Source organism: Sphaerodactylus townsendi, linkage group LG13 (genome assembly GCF_021028975.2).
Source record: "Sphaerodactylus townsendi isolate TG3544 linkage group LG13, MPM_Stown_v2.3, whole genome shotgun sequence".
NCBI lineage: Eukaryota > Metazoa > Chordata > Lepidosauria > Squamata > Sphaerodactylidae > Sphaerodactylus > Sphaerodactylus townsendi.
Window position 1 is genome coordinate 3,670,808 of NC_059437.1, and position 18,835 is coordinate 3,689,642.

An 18,835-nucleotide genomic window follows, 5' to 3' on the forward strand; every position below is an offset into this window, starting at 1 on the left:
GGGGTGACTAATGGGTGATTTTGCCACCTGATTTTTGCCTTAGTTACGCCCCTCCTCTCAGCAGCAGCGCGCAGAACTTGAAGCAGTCCAGCAGGAGGTGCACCGGCGTGTGTGGCAGCCTGCGCCTGCGTGCATTCGTTTCCCGCCCAAGGATCGGCACAGCAGCTGCGTCCTTGCCACAGCCCCGCCCCCAGAATGCCCCGCCCCCAGCGCTACCCCACAGTTTGAATCCCACCACCATGGGAACCTGTTACTAAAATTTTTTGGATCCCACCACTGCACACAGCCCAGAAAACCCACAACAACCATTCCCCCTACACACTGAACTGGCTGGTAGTATCCACTTTGGTGACTTCAATGACATGTCCTGCACATCTATCTTTGCAGTCATGCACACAGGGAGTATTGTGGGGGGATGGGGTGGCACTGGGGGCTCCTCGTGCCTCCCACAAAAGCTGTAGCCGGCCCAGAAGTCTTGACCATCCCTTGCATTTATAGTGCAGTTACTGCTTCAGATGGGACCAACCTATGACTCCAAGTTAGGGGTAGACGTCCCAGGGCCTCCCTGGCCACCTGTGGGGGTTGGGGGGGGGGACAGGTTTGCCAGTTCTAGGTTGGCAAACTCCTGGAGATTTGGGGTTGGAGCCTGGGGAGGATGGGGGGACCTCAGTGGGGTCCCCCCACTGCTACGGAGTCCACCCTCTGAAGCGCCTATTTTCTTCAAGGAAAGTGGTCTCTGCAGACTGGATTCCAGCTGTGATTCCAGGGGCTCTCCAGCTCACATCTGGAGACTGCCATCTCTAGGAAAGGCTGATGCTTTTATTCCCTGCTTCCGCCCTAATGCTTTCAACGGCGTCCAGAATTTAGCAGTTGACGCCCGATCCATTTAATCTTGATTCACTCAATCGCATGAAAAGCTTCACTTGTTAAATTGCCCCCGCTATGAGTGACCCTGAAGCCGGGCCAGTAATAGCTTTCCTTCTCAATGGGGTATAACAGAACAAGATGGGCCAGATACATACTTTGTAGAAACAGAAACTGGCATTAAAAACCTCCAGGTACGGACGTATGCTGACGATTTCCTCGTTTAACACCATGACCTTCAGTGGCTCAGGCTTAGATTTTGGAACAAACCTGAAATGCTGTTTTAGCCCTCTCTGCTTTATTGAGTATCTAGGAAATCATGTTCCAGTTTGACGATACTTTGCCTGGAGGTTGCCCATACTTTGTTAATTTGATTGATCTGTGTCCGAAAGACCTAATTGTAGCTTCAACTACACACATTCATCCCTGCCCAGAGATAAGTGTGCTGTCAGATGCACACGTCAATCTCTAGGGTTTGCATCCAGCTGGCCTCATTCGAGAAAAATGAGGAAGCCGTTCCATGCATACAAAGATCGACTCTTTGTGAAAAGGACACCATTCTAGATACGGAAGCTCATCAGACGCACTATGAGGTCCCAAACCCTACTAGGGAAGCTGTGTTCACTTTTTCTTAGGAAAACCGGGAATTGCATATCTGTAGGGAAACAAGCCTTTAAAACTTACTTCCATGGAACGAGCCACACATGATTTCTCCACCTGTGGGTGTTTGTGCATAGGTACATATTTTCCTCAAACCCATAAATGACTTAAAAAAAAATAATCTTCTATTTAGCATTTGCACTGGGCGAAACTTCGTAACCAGTTATACCTTCTGAAAATATATCTTTGTAGTTAATGTTGTCATTAGGATATTTTTTTTAATCCTTGGAAGGATGTCCCATTTGTATTTATTAACTGCTTTTATCTGCCGTTTTCTCTTGGAAGGAAACTGGTTTGATGTAGGCCTTGCATAGTTTATGTGACTCTGGCAACCTGCTGCCACTCCGAGCAGATAGCATGGGACCACACGGGCCACTGAAGCAGCCACCTGGGTTCATGTGTGTTCATATGCTGCAACACGTTCCTAGTAGCTAGCCGAACCGCGTTGGGTACTAGATTGTCGTTTCCAAGGCCTTTCAAAGAATTCACCCACATTTTGGACCAGAAATCCAAATCCATCCAAGTTTCGGTCCGGAAATCCAAACATCACCAATGATACCTTCCATGCCCACATGCCGCAAAAATTAAGCGTCCTCCCCCTGCAGGCATCTTTGTTCCAGCCATTTGATTCAAACCCGTCAAGCGCTGGGGATCCGGCTGTGCATTTCCACGTCTGTGAACTGCTGGACGTTCTCCGTGCTCTCCGGAGACGTCGTGATGGGGGAGATGACGTGCTTCAGGCGCAGGAGCATGGTGAAGAGCAATATGAGGAGGACCGCCAGGAGAGTCAAAAAGAGCCCCACGTACATGTACAAGTTGGCGTACTTATCTACCGTCGTATCAGCCGCTGTAGCCAGGGTGGGGGGATGAGCACGACCAGTAAGATTTCCACGGTATTTGAAATAGGCCTCAGTCATTTCTTACACAGGTTAACTGTAATACATTTTCTCTAGACGTTTCTCAATGCGCTGAGCGCTCTTTGACTGAGGATCCCCAGGTATCAGTTCGTGTGTCAAAGATGGACAGATTTTCTCTCACACAGGTTGCCAGTAGAAAATATTTCAGTATTTTCATGAAGATCCAGTGATTATTTGATTCATTTAGCCTTTATTTGGCATAAAAATCCAGTGATTCTACAGGGCTTTCGTTTCCGGGATGAATGTTCTGCCGACAGGATCAGGAATCCAGGACCCGTTTTCAGTTTTGGGTATTTCCTGTAATGGTCACCTGTTTGTCCCAGAATGACTGCAGTCACAGGGTTAGATCACCCAACGAGCCACCAGAGTTTGGCCATTTCCACTTCCTACCTTTAAAGGCCCCCACAAGAAGCAGGATCAGTAGATAATGTTGTCTTCCTAAAAAAAGAAGAGGGGAGGCGGGAGAGAAAAGTGTCATAAAAGACAGCTTCACTGTTGAAAGTCTTTATAGCAGAGGTGTCCAACTCTGGTGCCCCAGATGTTCATGGGCTACAATGTCAGGCTCTCGAACGTGGAAATAACAGAGACCGTAGGAAAGTCCTAAAGCAGTTTATTTCTACAACGCGTAGAGTAACAAAAGAAAACTGAATCTAAACTCTCCAGCTTAGATCCAGAGATTATATCCTTCAACCTCCCCCACCCCATTTGTCCCACACCAAATGCGCTTTACAAATTCCACACATTTGCACTACAGAGCTTCAAAGCACCTGGGAACCATTCACACCTTCTTGCAGGAGAGCTGGCGCCAGGGAAGGGAAGAGGGAAACAGAAAAGCAGTTACAGGAAAACATTTGCAATTCTTACACAGCAAGACATCTGGGCACTGACAGGCCTGGGCCTGACAACGATTCCCAACAGTCCCTGCCAGTGTGGCCAATTGACCAGGCTGGCAAGGGCTGATGGGAATCGTAGTCCGTGAACATCTGGGGCACCAGAATTGGACACCCCTGCTTTATAATAATACTGTTTGTGATGAAAACTCCTGGGTGGTGGCTGGGTCCTTCAAGGCCACAGATCGGCAATGTTAGTTGCTGTACACCTCATGTCCTAATAGCTCTGTGTGCAACTGGGACAGGAGATTCCCAACCATTTGATTCCTCGTCTCCCTGAGAACCAGCTTGGTGTAGTGGTTAAGGGTGTCAGGCTCTAATCTGGTGAACCAGCTTTGCTTCCCTCCTCCTCCTCCACATGAAGCCTGCTGGGTGACCTTGGGCTAGTCACAGTTCCCAGGTGCCTGTTGTGGAGAGAGGAAGGGAAGGAGTTTGTCAGCCACTTTGAGACACCTTAAAGGTAATAGAAAGAGGGTTATGAATCCAGATTCTTCTTCTTGTCCATCCAGACTCAACTATTATGTCTTCCCCTGCCTTAAGTCCATTCCTCTTCATATCCATATTAATTCTGACAGATCCTCAAAAAAGCAAGAAAGAAGGAGGAAGAAAATGGGTTGGGCGGGGAGAGAGAGAAGAAGAAGGGAGAAATCCCACACAGCTGCCCTACGTTGAATTATGAATGCACCTTTGGTCTCCCCCTCCACCAAAAGGCTTTGAATAGGGGCACGGGATTCTAATCTCACTGCAGATTCTCATTTGCTGCCGCCATGCATTCCCTCTCTATTGTTATCAAACAATTACAAATGTGCTGTATCCTCAGTTGTTGGGGTGAGCCAGCGAACCTAGTAAGGTCTCAGACAGTGCACAGGGATGCCTGCGCCATCTGTTGCCCTCTGGGCGCAGCAATACTCCGCCACGGTCATTGTAAGACCCGAGCGACTCACGGGTCAAAGATGTCCTGGACAAAGGGACAAAAGGTGCATACCCCCAGGTATGGATTAGGCCCACACAGGAGCGTTTCCTCCCGCACGTACGCAGCCCCTATGATTCATGTATTGCGCAATATTCTCCCGCTCTCCCGGCTTCCCAAAAACCCTAATAAAAGGTGCCAGGGACCGCCAGCTCAGCAGAGTAGCCAGAGAGTAGCCAGATCCACGGATCACGCTATATCGCCACTGGCTTCTCTCCACCAGATGATATCGCTGCGTCTCGTCTCTTCATTGCGTCGCCTGTGACGACTTCACTCAGTTCCTTCTTTCCTGCACCCCTGCATTCTCTTTCCTATCTGACCAAGGCAGCTTGGACTGTCGAAAGCTTTTACCAACCTTATTCTTCTAATAGCCTCAAGAAGACCACAGAAAAGGCCCAAGACGGAGCAGATGGCAGATCATGCTTGTACTGGGGGACAGTTAAGAGGACAGTGCAAGAGGACCCCTGGAAGGATCAGAGTTGATTCATGCGTTAATCCTGTCTGTGACCTGAAATGCTCCCATCACATCTGTCTCAGAGCAGGGTTGATTTAGTAAGTTGACTCTTCCACCTTCTGTTAAATATTTCTAACTGTTTAAAAAATAGACTGTCCCTGGTAAATAGGGACAGTTGCAAAGAGTACGCTTTGTACACCTGGCCATGTGACTGTTTGGTTGACGGTGGTTTTATCCCTCTCTCTGGCAGCTATTAAATCTGATAAAGATGGAGCTCACATCTAATTCCCAAAGGCTAACAACGTACTATAAATAAAGACCATAACTTCTGAAAATTAGGTAGCATTAAGTGGGAGTTCAAGGATAATAATCAATTACAAACTGAGAGCTCTGGTTAATGAGCTTTAACTGGGTACGTTAAAATTAACTGAAAAGATTAAAAGGATGGAGATAATTAAAAAGATGCCACATGATTGCTGATGTCTTACACCTCTGGTGTAAGCATATCCCCAAATTCCTAGGGGGTGGTGTTACAGAGGGGTAGTCCACACATATACAATGGCTGTCTTGTCTTAGAGACTGGGAATGTTTTATATGGACAATTATCACTGTCACAGCTCACAGAAAATTATGAGAAATTCCACAGGGAAGTCTGCACAGAAATAAATCATAGTCTCAGGTGAGTAACTGTATTAGTCTGGTGTTCTAGCGACACTAGCTTCAAATTTGCATCTGGGCTCAATTCATGGTGCTTTAAAGCCCTGTATGACCTGGGACCACTACCTCCCACATAAAGCCATCTGTGCCTTCCAGTTGCTTTTGGAGGCCTTGCTTTGGTTGCCTCCACCTTCTGAAGCTAAATATGTGGGAAACCAAGAAAGGGCCTTATTAGTTGTGGCACCCAAACTTTAAAACTCCGTCCCCAGGAAGATCCATCAGTCTCCCTCCATCGGTGTCTTTTACTAGCAGTGAAGACTTTTTTGTTTTGTTTGGCATACCTCAATAAAGGTTGCTGGCCATCTTTCTGGTCTTGTTTATGTATTTTTAATTGAATTATTTTATACTTTAACTGCACTTTTTAACTTCTTAGATGATATTAAGTTTTTTTCCATGTTCACCGCCTTCTGGACCCTGATTGGGTAGAGAGGCAGGATAAAAATGTTTTAAATAAATATGTCATAAATAGTGGTAGCAGTAATAATAATAATAACAATAACAATTTCTATCCCGCTCTTTCCCGACAAAGCCAGGCAGCAAGCAACAACGATGCAATAAAATACATTCATATAACAATACTAATATAGTCATAAAATCAACATATATCCAAATAAATGCAACCCCCCCAATTCATCTAAACTACAGAACTATATTCCAGTCCAGTAGTACCTTAAAGACCAATGAAACTGTTCAGTAGCGTAGGAGGTTAAGAGCTCGTGTATCTAATCTGGAGGAACCGGGTTTGATTCCCAGCTCTGCCACCTGAGCTGTGGAGGCTTATCTGGGGAATTCAGATTATCCTGTACACTCCCACACACGCCAGCTGGGTGACCTTGGGCTAGTCACAGCTTCTGGGAGCTCTCTCAGCCCCACCCACCTCACAGGGTGTTTGTTGTGAGGGGGGAAGGGCAAGGAGATTGTAAGCCCCTTTGAGTCTCCTGCAGGAGAGAAAGGGGAAGAAGAAGAAGAGGAGTTTGGATTTATATCCCCCCTTTCTCTCCTGTAGGAGACTCAAAGGGGCTGACAATCTCCTTGCCCTTCCCCCCTCACAACAAACACCCTGTGAGGTAGGTGGGGCTGAGAGAGCTCCGAGAAGCTGTGACTAGCCCAAGGTCACCCAGCTGGCGTGTGTGGGAGTGCACAGGCTAATCTGAATTCCCCAGATAAGCCTCCACAACTCAAGCGGCAGAGCTGGGAATCAAACCCAGTTCCTCCAGATCAGAATGCACCTGCTCTTAGCCACTATGCCACAGGTGCTCCCCATGGAAACGAGAAGCACATGCAGGGCAAGAGGAAGTGCATCAGGACAAGAAATCTTGCCTTGATGCGCCTCCTCTCTTGGTGGGCCACAAGATTTTTTGCTGTGGGACAATATTTTTTGCTGTGACGCGCCCCCTCCCTTGGCTCGCTGCGAAGAGGAAGCATGTTGGGATCAGATTTCTCACAATCTACCATCAGCCCAGATACTTGGATGGTCACAATTGCATCTCACCTTCAGCAGCACCAGTCTCAATATTGATCTGTGCATAATTCGTGGCTTCCCTCGCTCCATTGTGAGAACCGACATTGTGAGAACCGACACCGACATTCTGCTTCCTGTCCTTTAACCCGTCCTCTTATCCCATCACTGCTAAGCTCACCCCGGAGAGCATTTGACAAGTCCCTGTAGAAGTCCCAGTCCTTGTCTTCATGAACATTATCCAGAGGTATTGTCGAAGGCTTTCACGGCTGTGAGGTCAAAAGGTGAGGCCCTCTGAATAGAGTAGCCTGGCATGTGAGCCACAAAGAAGTCTGTAGCCTGGGAGTAACAATGAAGATAGCAAGGTCAATAGGTGAATGCCTCTGAATAGAAGTATCCTGGGGGCTTTCCGCACTGACAGAGTTGAACTGGTTTCTACCTAGGTTCGCCTCAGTGAATCCGCACTGTAACCGAGCTCAACATTGTTTTGTCTCAGCCCCCCCCCCCTCAGAACTGCAACATCCCTGTCACAGTTATGAACTGCACCTTTCTGCTGGAACAAGGGATTAGATGCAAAACTTAGAAGCTTCGAAGTGTGAGCAGCATGGCTGATACCTCATCTGTTTCAACCAATCAGGAGCAGCTTTTGTGGCATAAACATGAAACGAGGAGAGTGGAGTGGGCGGGCAGAAAGCTCATGTAACTGTAAACTGTAAAAACTGTTTAAAAAAGAACGCTCCCGTTTCCCGTGGTAACACAAGCTCCAATCACAATCGAGGAGCGAGACAGGCACCAAGATGATCTTGCCCACTTAGCTTGGTTCCAGGGGGCCAAGCAAGTTGCTGTGCAGACAGCCTGGAATTGCCCTCCACTGAAGGGAACCGAGTCGACTTTAGCTCCCTTCTGTAGTGCAAAAAGCCCCCTGGTCTATCTTCATTGTTACTCCCAGGCTATAGAATTCTTTGTGGCTCACATACCAGGCTACTCTATTCAGAGGGCCTCACCTTTTGACCTCACAGGTATATATGCTCCACTTGCTTTCCATTCCTACTATCAGCTCCTCCGAAGATGCCAGCCACAGATGCAGGCGAAACGTCAGGAGAGAATGCTAATAGAATACGGCCAGACAGCCCGGAAACCACACAGCACACCAATTATCCAGAGGTTTTAACCCTCTTGAAGAATGGGGAAATGGCAGGAGAGCCAAGAGTGAGCTTAAAAGCTGTTAGCCATTTATGTGTACGCTACTTACCCCCTGAGCTGTTTGCTTCACTTTGGGTTTTCCTCACATTTTTTTCCTTGGTTTGCACAGGGAATCTCCTCCTGTGAAGTGTACCTAGCCATTTTGCCCCGCCCCCTGTATTATTTCTGTACAGCCTCCATTTGGAGAGGTTGCCTGCAGCCTTTTTTATTTTATTTTGCCACCTTTGTTCTAGCATTACTTTGCTAGAACGTGTCAACTTTCCATCAGTTCTATAAGGTCTGCCGCTGGACCTTCGGCATTATTATTATTATTATTATTATTATTATTATTATTATTATTATTATTATTATTATTATTATTATTATTATTATTATTATTATTATTATTAAAAACCATTCCGATCATTTTGAAATGGCTGGCTGAAGAGTGAGTAGAACTGTTGTAGTGCGGGCTCAGGAAGGCAGGGAGGAATGAGAAAACCCAAAGAAAGCCTAACACACATGGATCTCCTTCGCTTTCCCTGCAAAAGGAGATAAAAAGTCACTTTTAAACAGGGCACGGAAATTGTGGGGATTCTCTGATCTGAGGGCAGGGTGGCTGCCGGAGAGGGCAAAACATGTGCATAACCGAGAATCAAACCCCAAAGGAACGTACGCTCAATGCAAAGGTGACAAGACTTGAATAAAAACTCATTCTGTAACCTCTTCCGTGTTAAGTCTAGCAGCTTGGTTCCCTCTCAGTTCAAAGGGAGGCTACCTTTTCGTAAAGGACTGGCTCATCCCAAAAACGAATCCAGACCCTTCCTCCCGGCGCTACCATCTCATCCATGAAGAGGTGGAGCAAGTGGAAACTCCATCCAAAGCATGTGCACACCCTGTGCCCCTTCCGTGGCACCACCCACCCCGCCCTAGAACACCCCGCCAAGCCCCCTCCGCAGTTTGGCCATGCCTCCACCGCGGCTCCGTCCAGGGCGTTGGCGCTACGTCTCTGCATCCATGTACTGAGATACCCAATTGTCCTTTATCTAGGTGACCCTGTTTGTGGAACAGTTGAAGGAGGTCCTCTTTCCCTCCAGGACCTCATGACTGCATTTCCAGACATTGTTGGTGCCAGTGGTGCCAGTGGATGCCAGAGGTGTAGCTGGGCCATACTAAGCCCGGTGCACACTCTGTGTTTTCCGCCCCCCCCACCGTGGTGCCCTGCCCCCCCCCCACTTACCTTAGTGAAACAGTGCAGGCTGGAGAAGCGGCTTGCTCCCTTCAGGCTGAAAACGGCCTGGTGGGAACTTGAGCCTCGCAAGGTTTCCTGGGAAGTGTAGTTCCCACCAGGCCATTTTCAGCCTGAAGGGAACAGGCCGCTTCTCCAGCCTGCACTGTTTCACTAAGGTAAGTGGTGGGGGCGGGGGGTGCCGCAGAAGGGGGCACTGCAGGGGGAGGGGCAATTTTCCACCCTCCCAGGCATGCACCCGGTGCAATGCATACCCCCCGTTCCCTGGTAGCTCTGCCTCTGCTACTGGCTGCCACACATATACAACCTACCAATGCAACTAGGTAGTGTCTGCAACCCTTGTTCCAGGCAGGCAAGACACTTTGTAATTAAAATGCCCTCTGCAGGCCCATTTCTCTATTCCTTCTGGATTCAGTCTCCTACTGCATACCCAGAGAGGTACCTCTGTTGTCGGGGGATACTGGTTCATCATCTGAAAGGTGGTTCCCTTTTAAGGAATAATATCCCACTCCATGCGCTGAAGCCTCCTTACCTGAAGAGCCTCGTTCATCCTGCCTGCGAAAGACCTATTCCTAGGGGAGGATGTTGCAAAAGTCAACAAAAGCCGACTCGGCACAACACCGCCGCCTTCAACCCTTATGTAAAATCTAGGCCCTTTTCTTGAAATTCACCCCGTTTGCCACTGTTTAGAAACCCAGAGATGTGCCTTAGAAGACCTCCAAGAATGGGCGGACTCCGTTCAAGATCAGCTTCGCAGCTATGCGAAATGTTATAGCCAAGCCCACATCAACTGCTTTGCTGCCCTAAATTTGCTAATATCGGATCAAAATATTCCAATATTCTTTCTAGGATACCTAGTGAAATGGGAGAATCAGGTAGACCTCCTTTGCTTCTGGACAATTCTGACAATGAAACTTGTGAGTTGGTAGCACGGTTTTTACTGGAGGTGATGCACAATCAATAATTTATATTCTATCTGAAACCTTTGTATTTGTGTACCTTTTATCTCAGGTTTTTTATTGTGTTATGATTATTGTTATGCCAAATAAAGGTTTATTATTATTATAGCCAAGCCACAAATCCCACTGGTAAATAATGTTCCTGTATATTTTTAAAAAACCCATCCATGGTCTGTGTATCATTCCATGTGTCCAATCTGTAACAATGAAAATATGTTTGGAAGCCGTGAACGATGGCTTCCTAAGAAGCAAATGTTTGGTGATGCTGGATTTTGTGGCAATTTACAGAATTCTTGCTCCACGAGGCTCCGGGAAATAGATATACATGTCAAAGTGTTTTTTTTAAAACAGTGAATCAAAATGATGTGCAGGCCGTGATTACTTTGCAGCAGCCCATTGCAACGTTGCTATGTGGCTTGTCTCCCTCGGAGCTTTGCCACATCAACTGTTTCAAGTTATCTCTGTTTAAAAGTTTTCATCCTGAACAATTAGCACATTTGGAGCTTAAATACAGCAGAAACCTCTCTTGTGCCCTGTCCTGATATCTCAACGAAAGCAGGCACGCCTCTTGACTTGCCATGTCCTCTATGCACAGCCATGATCCGGACTCAATAGCTGGAGTGGTGTAGTGTTTAGACTAGGGGTGCCCAACCTATGGTGCTCCAGATGTTCATGGACTACAATTCCTGCCAGCATGGCCATTTGGTTGGGCACCCCTGGTTTAGACAGTCATACCCCGATCTGGGAGACCCCAGTTTGAATCCCCACAGTGGTACGAAAGCTTGCTGGGTAGCCTTGGGCTGGTCACATCCTTTCAGCTTAACCACCTCACAGGTTTGTCATGAGGATAAAACTAGCATGAGGAGAATGATGTCAGCCCAGTGGGAAGAAAGGAAGGATATAAATAAAGAAAGTAAACAAATGCTAACATCACAAAGAGAGAGGTGAGTTCAGTGGTGGGATTCAAAGGATTTAACAACCGGTTCCGGTGGTGGGATTCAAATAATTTAGCAACTGGTTGTATACAAGCACAATTTTAACAACTGGTTTTGCCGAAGTGGCGCGAACCTGCTGAATCCCACCACTGGGTGCCTTGCGTGGTCCCCTTATACCAGGGGTCTTCAAACTATGGCCCTCCAGATGTTCATGGACTACAATTCCCATCAGCCCCTGCCAGCATGGCCAAGTGGTAGGGCTCATGGGAATTGTAGTCTATGAACATCTGGAGGGCCATAGTTTGAAGACCCCTGCCTTATACCTTCCCTGTGGAGAAACCCAGAAGTTCAAGCTAGAGCATCTTCTTGTCTTTTAAAGCTAGGTTGTCTTTTGGCAGCTCTCAGGGATATGTCATTTCAGAATATGTTTTATTTGGGGGAGAAGGGAAAGACCTATTTCAGAGGATAAAGAAAATCCATTCTAAGCATTTCTGTTGGCTGTAGACTAAGGCATAGAGCAGGGGCGGCCAACCTATGGCACTCCAGATGTTCATGGACTACAATCCCCCTCAGCCCCTGCCGGCATGGCCAATTGGCCATGCTGGCGGGGCTGATGGGAATTGTAGTCCATGAACATCTGGAGTGTCATAGGTTGGCTACCCCTGGCATAGAGCTCTCCAGTGGCACAGTTATCTGCACAATGTATGGGGGAGGTTGTCCTGTTGTCAACGGGACTTTTTCCTGGTGGGGGAATTTAAGCTTCCATATTGAGGTGGGAGCCTGCTGACCCCAGATAAGTAAAGGGGGAAAAAATACACGAACAAGACAGCAAGCCTAAGCCGGTCTATTGATCAATTAAGTCTCTTTTTATCCCACGGGGCTTGCTCCTACAACTGTCTTCTTTTCTTAGGAAAAGCTCATGTATTGATTGTTGTTGTTTTTTAAAAAGACAGGGCGGTGGCCTAACGTCACTGGATGAATTTTCAAGTCGAAACTTCCATGAGTCCAACAAGGCCCCTTCCGCACATGCAGAATAATGCACTTCCAATCCACTTTCAACGCACTTTGCAGCTGGATTTTACTGTGCGGAATAGCAAAATCCACTTGCAAACAATTGTGGAAGTGGATTGGAAGTGCATTATTCTGCATGTGCGGAAGGCGCCTCAGTGATAGAGTAGGGCTAGACCAGTGATGATTAACCTTTTTCAGACCGAGTGCCCAAACTGCAACCCAAAACCCACTTATGTATCGCAAAGGGCCAACACGGCAATTAAACCTGAATACTGAGGTTTTAGTTTAGAAAAAACAGTTGGCTCTGAGGCGTGCGTTACTCAGGAGTAAGCTTGGTGGTAGTCGGTGGCTTTGCTTTGAAGAAACTGTGCAACTCTTCCAACGGGTGAATTATGACCCTAGGAGGGTTTACTCAGAAACAAGGCCCATTGCCAGCAACTGAACTTACTCCCAGGTAAAGGATTGCGCTTCAGTTCTTTGCATGAAAATCAGTGGGGTTTAACAGCACTTAACAGGGTTACCTACACTGCTTCTTCAAAACTAGATCTTAGGTTTAATGCTAATAATTGAGCCCAGTGGCCCAGGCCAGCCTAGATGTGTGTGGGGGGTGGGGGCAACTCTGTTTGCGCGTGCCCACAGAGAGGGCTCTGAGTGCCACCTCTGGCACCCGTGCCATAGATTCGCCACCACTGGGCTAGACATTTAAATATTTTGAGGGGGAATACAAAAGCAGAGAGCTAAAAGCAGAGCCCTTCGGGGACAGGGCAGGATAGAAATTTGAAACATAAATAAATAAATAAATAGGGCAGAACTAGCAAAACCAAGAGGTATAGCATCATTGCAAAATGTACTTTTATCTTCCATAATTGTGGAAAGGACTGTCAAAACCCTCATGGGGTTTTCAAGGTAAGGGATGTTCAGAAGGGGTTTGCCATTCATTGCCGGCCTCTGCTTCATGATCCTGGACTTCCTCGGTGGTCTCCCATCCAGGTCTTAACCAGGGCCAACCCTTCTGATCTTCTGAGATCTGCCAAACTAGACTAGGCTTGGCCTTCCAGATAAGGGTATCTTCCAAAGCACTGCTCAGTATTACAAAAAAGTTGGGATCCTTGTCTCAGTGTGTCCTCATGGTAGATTAGGCTTTTGGGATCCTGGCTGCGAGCTGAACAAAGGGCTGGAACTTGAATCTGGTCCCAAGCCTATCTTTAGAGTGTGGTTAAGAGGGCCAATACAGCAGCCAGACTTTAACTACTGGCGGATTCGAGCGAGGATCGAATCACACAGATCCTATACCATCTGCACTGGCTGCCCGATTGAGTTCCGGATTATGTTTAAAAGTGTTGGTTTTGACGCTTCAAAGCCGTTCGAGGTCTCGGACACGCATACGCGAGGGACATACCTCGCCACCATATTGCCCTGGTAGGACCCTCCCACTCCTCGGAGGAGGGACCTGCTCGTGATCCCTAGCCCCAAAATGATCAGGCTGGCCTCGACGAGGGGCAGGGCCTTTTCAGCCCTGGCCCCTACTTGGTGGAACAGGCTCCCTAGGGAGATCAGGGCCCTGCGGGACTTACAGAGTTTCCGCAGGGCCTGTAAGACGGACCTGTTCTGCCAGGCATTTGGCCAGCCTGGTTAAAAAAATAATAATAATACCATGTCATCTGGCCTCCCGTGGGCACAAGGGGGGGAGGGGAGTAGTCAGACGCCATCCCGTGGGTCTCAAGGGGGGGAGGGGAGTAGTCTCCCGTGGGCACAATGGGTTCTGTTTTTATATAACTGATATTTAAATTATGTTTTAATGTTTGTTTTAACCTGTTGTGAACCGCCCTGAGCCCTCAGGGGGAGGGCGGTATATAAAACTAATAATAAATAAATAAATAAATAAATAAAAATAAAATGATCCAGACCAGGGGTCTGCAACCTGCGGCTCTCCAGATGTTCATGGGCTACAAATCCCATCAGCCCCTGCCAGCATGGCCAATTGTAGTCCAAGAACATCTGGAGAGCCACAGGTTGCAAACACCTGATCCAGACCTTGCTGTATGCCAGCCCTTGAGAACTCCTCATACCCCCCCCCCCATGATGGAAGGAAGCTGGGACAGAAACAATAATCCCCAAATTCTCAGCTCCGGATCTGTATTAAACAATAAATACGAGCCCACCAGGTGACCAAATGTCTTTGGCTTTCTCTACAGCCAGTAGTGTTTAAAGAGCTCCACACCTTTACAGGTCTAATTGGCCCTGAGCTTTCCTATGTAGGGAAGGAGAGGGGAATATAGTTCCCCAAGCCCAGTCTGCACTAGTTACACGGCTCCCTGATAGCAACTAGGCAACTGCAGTAAACAGCCCTGTTGTCGCTCCGAGCTTGTCCTGACTGAAGTTAGCATCTTTTCCAAAGATTCCTTGACTTTCTCGGCTGTTGATGAGAGCTGGTTGGGTTAACTCCGAACAGGATTAGGCCACGCAGTGCCAATCTTTTGGCCCTTGACATCTGGGCCATTTGTCATCCGATGAGACTCACCATTCCTCCCTTTTGGGGGGAGGGAATATTAAAACTAGAATGCTGGACGCCACTCATATTTTCATCTTATTGAGATCTATCGTATAATTATTAGAATGAATTTTTACGGTTTTATCGCTGCTTTTAAATGTTTTAACTGTCTTATATTGTTATTTCCATATGTTGTACACCGCCCAGAGCCCTTCGGGGATGGGGCGGTATAAAAGTTTAAGAAAATCAATCAATCAATCAATCAATCAATCAATAAATCCCTTCAGCTAGAAATCAACCCTTTGCTTCTGGCAGGACAAAAAACCCTCTTCTCAAAGCTCTGGCACCTGAAGGACAAAGTGACCGCCGGCTCACAAGCCGGAGTACTGAAGGGTCTTCATCTGGTTTACATCCCCTGACATCAACACCCTGTAGAACCACCAGTCCATAGCTCCACTGAATCTTTTCAGTCCCTGGGAAGACGCTGCCGCCTGAGCCCGTGGGGAGTATTGGCTTTCCTCCTTTCAGCGGCGGATGGTCTATTGCTGTTTTCCTGTCAGAACACATAAGATTGCCTGCGGGGAAAAAGGGGCACTGTTTCCTTTGAAAAGCACAAACCGGTTACCTGTCATCGTCTGCAGGATCAGTGAAGGGAATCCTCCGGACACCTGCTTGCAGCCCAGAGTCTCAGAAGCATCCGTGCCACCTGGCCAGGACTTGAGAAGGGGGAGCTGCCCTTTTGCTGCTCCAGCCTGGAGATGTGACTTTCCGAAGAGCACGCAGCTCAGGTGTGTTTTCTTCCTGCCTCCTGTGGAAGTCCAGGTTTTGCATTGCGACAGGCAGGCGGAGGGGCTGCTGAATCCTCAGACACCGGTTGGCAGCCTGGATCTCACGCTGCTGATGGTCCGGAGAGCTGAATGGGAACAGACTCTGCCAACTGGGGATCCTCTCTCACTTCTGTAGGCTACGGGCAAGCTGGCCAGGGGAAGGGATCTCTCCGGCACAGCTAGGCTTCATCAGAAGAGAGGCAAATGAGAAAGGCACACAGAGAGGCTGGCTGTGAGCAGCGCTGGCAGGAAAGTTTCTGCTCGGCTTTTAACACCTTCCATGCCACAAGCGCCTTTCCTTGACGGAAAAGCCAGGGGGAGAGGAAAGGCTGAGCTGGGATATTCCTTAGACAGCGGGCACGTGGTTGGCTATTGCACCATTAGGATACTACAGCAGTCATTTGCCAGTGTGGACAAGACAACCAGGTTGCAAACGATTTCTAGCAATAGCACCGTGCCCCGTTGGATACTGCATGGCTGCACCTGCAGGAGAACAACAACAAGAAGAAGAGTTTGGATTGATATCCCCCCTTTCTCTCCTGCAGGAGACTCAAAGGGGCTGACAATCTCCTTGCCCTTCCCCCCTCACAACAAACACCCTGTGAGGTTGGTGGGGCAATTTTGGTTTCCTACCAAAGGAAAGGCAGGGTAGAAACAAAGCATGTTAATAAATAAATGCCATCCAGCAAGGGTTCTGGGTATTGTAAGAAATAGACCCCCCGGCCCCGAGCTAAATATCATTTGCTGTATTATGTCTGGTGAAACAGGTCAAACAGGGTTTTTTTCACTTCTTCAAAACCTGCAAGACCTGTTTGATAACTACAAAACAAAAGAAATGGACGTGCACATCACAAGCCAAGACCTTGCCAGGGGCCACAATAAATAATAAAAGATCCAGAAATCATGACGTACATTCCTAGTCCTACTCCCTTTCAAAAACTCTCAATTTCCCTGTTTGGCTGCAAATGGATGTGGACGAGGAAGGGGGTTCAAACTTCCCTCCTCCGGATTTTACTGCCACAAAGGATATGTGTGGCTGGGTGCCCCTCCCTCAGGCTCCATGTACCGTGGACATATGCCACAGAAAGGGGCAAACATGCCCCCCATATCAAAATCTTGCAGGAAGGAAGCCCAACCCCCCTACCTCACCCACACTCTGCAACCAGATGGGGAAATTGAGAGCTTTTTAAAAGGCGAGTCCTCCACTGAATGTTTAACCATAAGTTAATCAACATGGGGACTAAAGGAAACCTCCACATTCAGAGACAGTAAACCTCTGCGCCCCAGTGCTAGGAGGCAGTATCAGGAGAGGACCTTGGCATCTATGCCCTGTTGGTCCTCCAGAGGAACTGATTGGCTACTGTGTGAGAAGGACGCTGGGTCAGATGGACCATTAGTCTAATCCAGCAGGCCTCTTCCTGTGATCTTAACCCATCTAAGAACATAAGAACTAGCCAGCTGAATCAGACCAGAGTCCATCTAGTCCAGCTCTCTGCTACTCGCAGTGGCCCACCAGGTGCCTTTGGGAGCTCACATGCAGGATGTGAAGGCAATGGCCTTCTGCGGCTGCTGCTCCTGAGCACCTGGACTGTTAAGGCATTTGCAATCTCAGATCAAAGAGGATCAAGATTGGTAGCCATAAATCGACTTCTCCTCCATAAATCTGTCCAAGCCCCTTTTAAAGCTATCCAGGTTAGTGGCCATCACCACCTCCTGTGGCAACATATTCCAAACACCAATCACACGCTGTGTGAAGAAGTGTTTCCTTTTATTAGTCCTAATTCTTCCCCCCAGCATTTTCAGTGAATGCCCCTGGTTCTAGTATTGTGAGAAAGAGAGAAAAATTTCTCTCTGTCAACATTTTCTACCCCATGCATAATTTTATAGACTTCGATCATATCCCCCCTCAGCTGTCTCCTCTCCAAACTAAAGAGTCCCAAACCCTGCAGCCTCTCCTCATAGGGAAGGTGCTCCAGTCCCTCAATCATCCTCGTTGCCCTTCTCTGCACTTTTTCTAACTCTTCGATATCCTTTTTGAGATGTGGCAACCAGAACTGAACACAGTACTCCAAGTGCGGTCGCACCATGGCTTTATATAAGGGTATGACAATCCTTGCAGTTTTATTATCCGTTCCTTTCCTAATGATCCCCAGCATAGAGTTTGCCTTTGTCACAGCTGCCATGCATTGAGTTGACATTCCCATGGAACTATCAACTAAGACGCCCAAATCTCTTGACTTGTGGGTTTTGTATCGTGCATTTTGGCCCTCAGACTGCCCTCTTTGGCAGAGACAGCTTTGGCAGCTACTGAGGGCAAAGATACTCTGGAAAGTCCTCTCCAAGACAGCCCATTTTTAGAGGCAGAAGAAAAGATTCACAATCCTTCAGGCTTTTCAAAATTGAGATGAGGCAGCTCAGTGGGGACCAGATGTGTCCAGAGTGTCAAACGCAACATGCTGATCTTGGTATGTCCCAGTTTGATATTAGTTCTGTATCTCTCTGGCTCCTTCCGCACATGCAGAATAATGCACATTCAATCCACTTCCACAATTTTGAAAGTGGATTTTGCTATTCCACACAGTAAAATCCAGCTTCAAAGTGCATTGAAAGTGGATTGAAAGTGCATTATTCTGCACTCGCGGAAGGGGCCAGTGTTCCTGGCCAATAGTTAAACAGAGAGGCAAGAGGTCAAAAGAAGTTTTAATTGGAGGGCTGTGTTACCTCCTCGTTTGGCTCCTCCTTAGTGAAGCGCTGATATGGTGTACACGTTCTATTTTTATAGATGATATGAAAGGATACAACAAAAACCAGTTCTCAGTTACAATCCCTTGGGTTCCAAAGAGAACTAATTTTCTTGCTCCAGAAAAGGGCCCTTTGAGGGAAAAAAAGGGGGAAACCATGGCTTTAATATCCTGGCCTTTAAAGTCAAAGTTCTTTTTCCACATTCTGTTAGTGATTTTGCATTTTACAGTGGGACTGTGGTAAAATCTTGTTTGTTATCTCTGTTGACAAAAATTCAGCCAACAACCAGGTGGCTTGCTGAGAAGTGATTAAAGAATTTGTTCACCTGTGAATGAAAGAAGGATCTTTGGTTCAATATATTTTTAATATAGAGCTAATGCTTTGTAAAGAAAGAGCCTTTCTGCCAGCACTACTGTCAATAAGGCTACTATGAAATGAATTCTACTAATGGTCACTCTATAGCAGAGGTAGGGAACCATTTGGACCCGTTTTCCACAGGAAAAGAAAA

The 18,835-nt window shown here is 47.4% G+C and overlaps 1 protein-coding gene across 2 annotated transcripts; it reads right to left on the bottom strand.

Moving 5' to 3' along the window:
- Positions 1 to 262: 262 nt before the first annotated feature.
- SERTM2 (serine rich and transmembrane domain containing 2) lies at positions 263 to 15,679 on the bottom strand. Of its 2 annotated transcripts, none has more exons than XM_048514787.1 (2): positions 15,384 to 15,679; positions 263 to 2,879 (listed from the first exon to the last, which is right to left on the bottom strand). In XM_048514787.1, the coding sequence occupies exon 2, from the start codon at positions 2,439 to 2,441 to the stop codon at positions 2,163 to 2,165; it is 279 nt and encodes a 92-aa protein (XP_048370744.1). In that variant the 5' UTR covers positions 2,442 to 2,879; positions 15,384 to 15,679; the 3' UTR covers positions 263 to 2,162. The 2 variants fall into 2 exon arrangements, with proteins under 2 accessions (XP_048370744.1, XP_048370745.1); XM_048514788.1 differs by lacking the exon at positions 15,384 to 15,679 and adding an exon at positions 6,965 to 7,090.
- Positions 15,680 to 18,835: the final 3,156 nt, after the last annotated feature.